We start from the raw sequence: 1,900 nt of genomic DNA on the forward strand, positions 1-1,900 counted from the left end.
GGCCTTCCGCATCCCCCCCGGAGAGGTGGGGGCACCCGGGGGGGGCTCAGCGGCAGGGCACTTGGAAGGGGCTTGGGGTATCCCTGGGGGCTGGGGGTGTGCGGAGGGGGCACCTGGAGGGGTTTGGGGCACCCCTGGGTGCTGGGGGCATGGGGGAGCACCCAGAGGGGGTTGGGGGCACCCCTGGGTGCTGGGGGTCAGAGGGACATTGGGACCTCAGGGGCCTGGAGGGGTTTTGGGGGGGGACAACACTGAGGACACCCCCAGGGAAGAGGGGGAGGGGACCCCTTGGACAGGGGGGCTGTGGGGGAGGGGCGTGGGCTGAGGGGACCCCAGGGGAGCATGGAGGGGTCCCGCGTGTCCCTTGGGAGGGGACGGGATGTCCCCATGGGGGGGTCTTGGTGTCCCCAGGGAGAGGGGTCCCCTGTGTCCTGTGTGTCCCCAAGGGGAGGGGTCCCTCGTGTCCCCAGGGGGGGTCCTGGTGTCCCCAGGGAGAAGGATCCCACGTGTCCCCAGGGAGAGGGGTCCTACCTGTCCCCCGGGGGATGTCCCCACGGGAGACCCGAGTGTCCCCAGGGAGAGGGTCCTATCTTTCCCCCAAAGTGAGGGTCCTGCGTGTCCCGTGGGGGGTCCAGCGTGTCCCCAGCTGTGCCCCCCCTCCCGGGTCCTGATGCCACCACCGTCCCCCTCCCCTGGCCAGGTGATGTTCTGCACCCTCAACACCCACAAGGTGGACATGGAGAAGCTGCTGGGCGGGCAGATCGGCCTGGAGGACTTCATCTTCGCCCACACCAAGGGCCAGCGCAAGGAGGTCGAGGTCTTCAAGTCAGAGGAGGCCTTGGGTCTCACCATCACCGACAACGGCGCCGGCTACGCCTTCATCAAGGTGACCCCCCCGGGGGGATGCTGTCACACGCCCGGGAAAGCTGGGGGTGCTGGGTGTGGGCCCGGAGCCATCCCGGGGCTGAGGGGGACACGGGGACATCCCGGGTGGTGCCCAAGTCAACCTGGGGATGGGGAAGGAAGACACAAAGGGATGTCCTGGACCATCATGGGGACCCCCTGGGTGGTCCCGGAGCTGCTCTGGGGGTGGTGGGGGGCCATGGGGACATCTCTGAAGGTTCCCAAGTCAATGCAGGGATGGGGAAAGAAGATACAAAGGGACATCGTGGACCATCATGGGGACCCCCTGGGTGGTCCCTGAGCTGCCGTGGGGCTGGAGGGCAGCTGGGGACATCCCGGGCCCCCCCTGGTGACCCCCGGGGGTGTCCCTGCAGCGGATCCGGGAGGGCAGCGTCATCGACCGGATCCCGGTGATCAGCGTCGGGGACATGATCGAGGCCATCGACGGGCGGAGCCTGGTGGGCGCCCGGCACTACGAGGTGGCCAAGATGCTGAAGGACCTGCCCCGCGGCCGCTCCTTCGCCCTCCAGCTCACGGAGCCCCGCAAGGCCTTCGGTGAGCCCCGGCCGGGAGCACTGGGAGCCCACTGGGAGGCTGGGGGGGTCCCCATGGGCTGCTCCCCACCAAGAAAGACACCCACCCCCTCCACGGGACTAGGGAGACCCAGGTGTCCAAGGCTTCGGTGGCCCCCTCCCTGGACTGGAGGGTGGTGGGCTGGGTTACTGGGAGCACTGGAAACCCAACCAGTAAGGTGTGGGGGACACCCCCTCGCTGCTGGGACCCCCAAAACCTGGGGAGGTGGAAGAGGCACCTTAGAGACCCCCCCAAAACTGGGGGGGGACACGACACACTCCATAGCCCTGAGGGGGACACCTGAGATCCAAAGGCGGGGGGGGCGCTGATGCGGAGCCAACAGCCGGGGGGACCCCGAAACCCAGGGGGGGAGTGATGGGGACCCCAAAACCCAGGGGGGGAGTGATGGGGACTCATAGTAATG

The 1,900-nt window shown here is 68.6% G+C and overlaps 1 protein-coding gene across 1 annotated transcript; it reads left to right on the forward strand.

Moving 5' to 3' along the window:
• Positions 1-6: 6 nt before the first annotated feature.
• On the forward strand, positions 7-1,805 carry LOC106899681 (PDZ domain-containing protein GIPC1-like). Its single transcript, XM_014961561.1, has 3 exons — positions 7-25; positions 701-886; positions 1,278-1,805. The coding sequence occupies exons 2-3, from the start codon at positions 704-706 to the stop codon at positions 1,803-1,805; spliced, it is 711 nt and encodes a 236-aa protein (XP_014817047.1). The 5' UTR covers positions 7-25; positions 701-703.
• The last annotated feature ends 95 nt before the right edge of the window (positions 1,806-1,900 follow it).

This window comes from Calidris pugnax, unplaced genomic scaffold (genome assembly GCF_001431845.1).
Source record: "Calidris pugnax isolate Ruff unplaced genomic scaffold, ASM143184v1 scaffold775, whole genome shotgun sequence".
NCBI classification, from domain to species: domain Eukaryota; kingdom Metazoa; phylum Chordata; class Aves; order Charadriiformes; family Scolopacidae; genus Calidris; species Calidris pugnax.

Excerpts from the sequence above, each read along its gene's own strand:
- LOC106899681 (XM_014961561.1), top strand. The coding sequence starts at position 704 with ATGTTCTGCACCCTCAACACCCACAAGGTGGACATGGAGAAGCTGCTG. Across the intron at positions 887-1,277 it reads CCGGCTACGCCTTCATCAAG|CGGATCCGGGAGGGCAGCGT; the intron begins GTGACCCCCCCG and ends GTGTCCCTGCAG.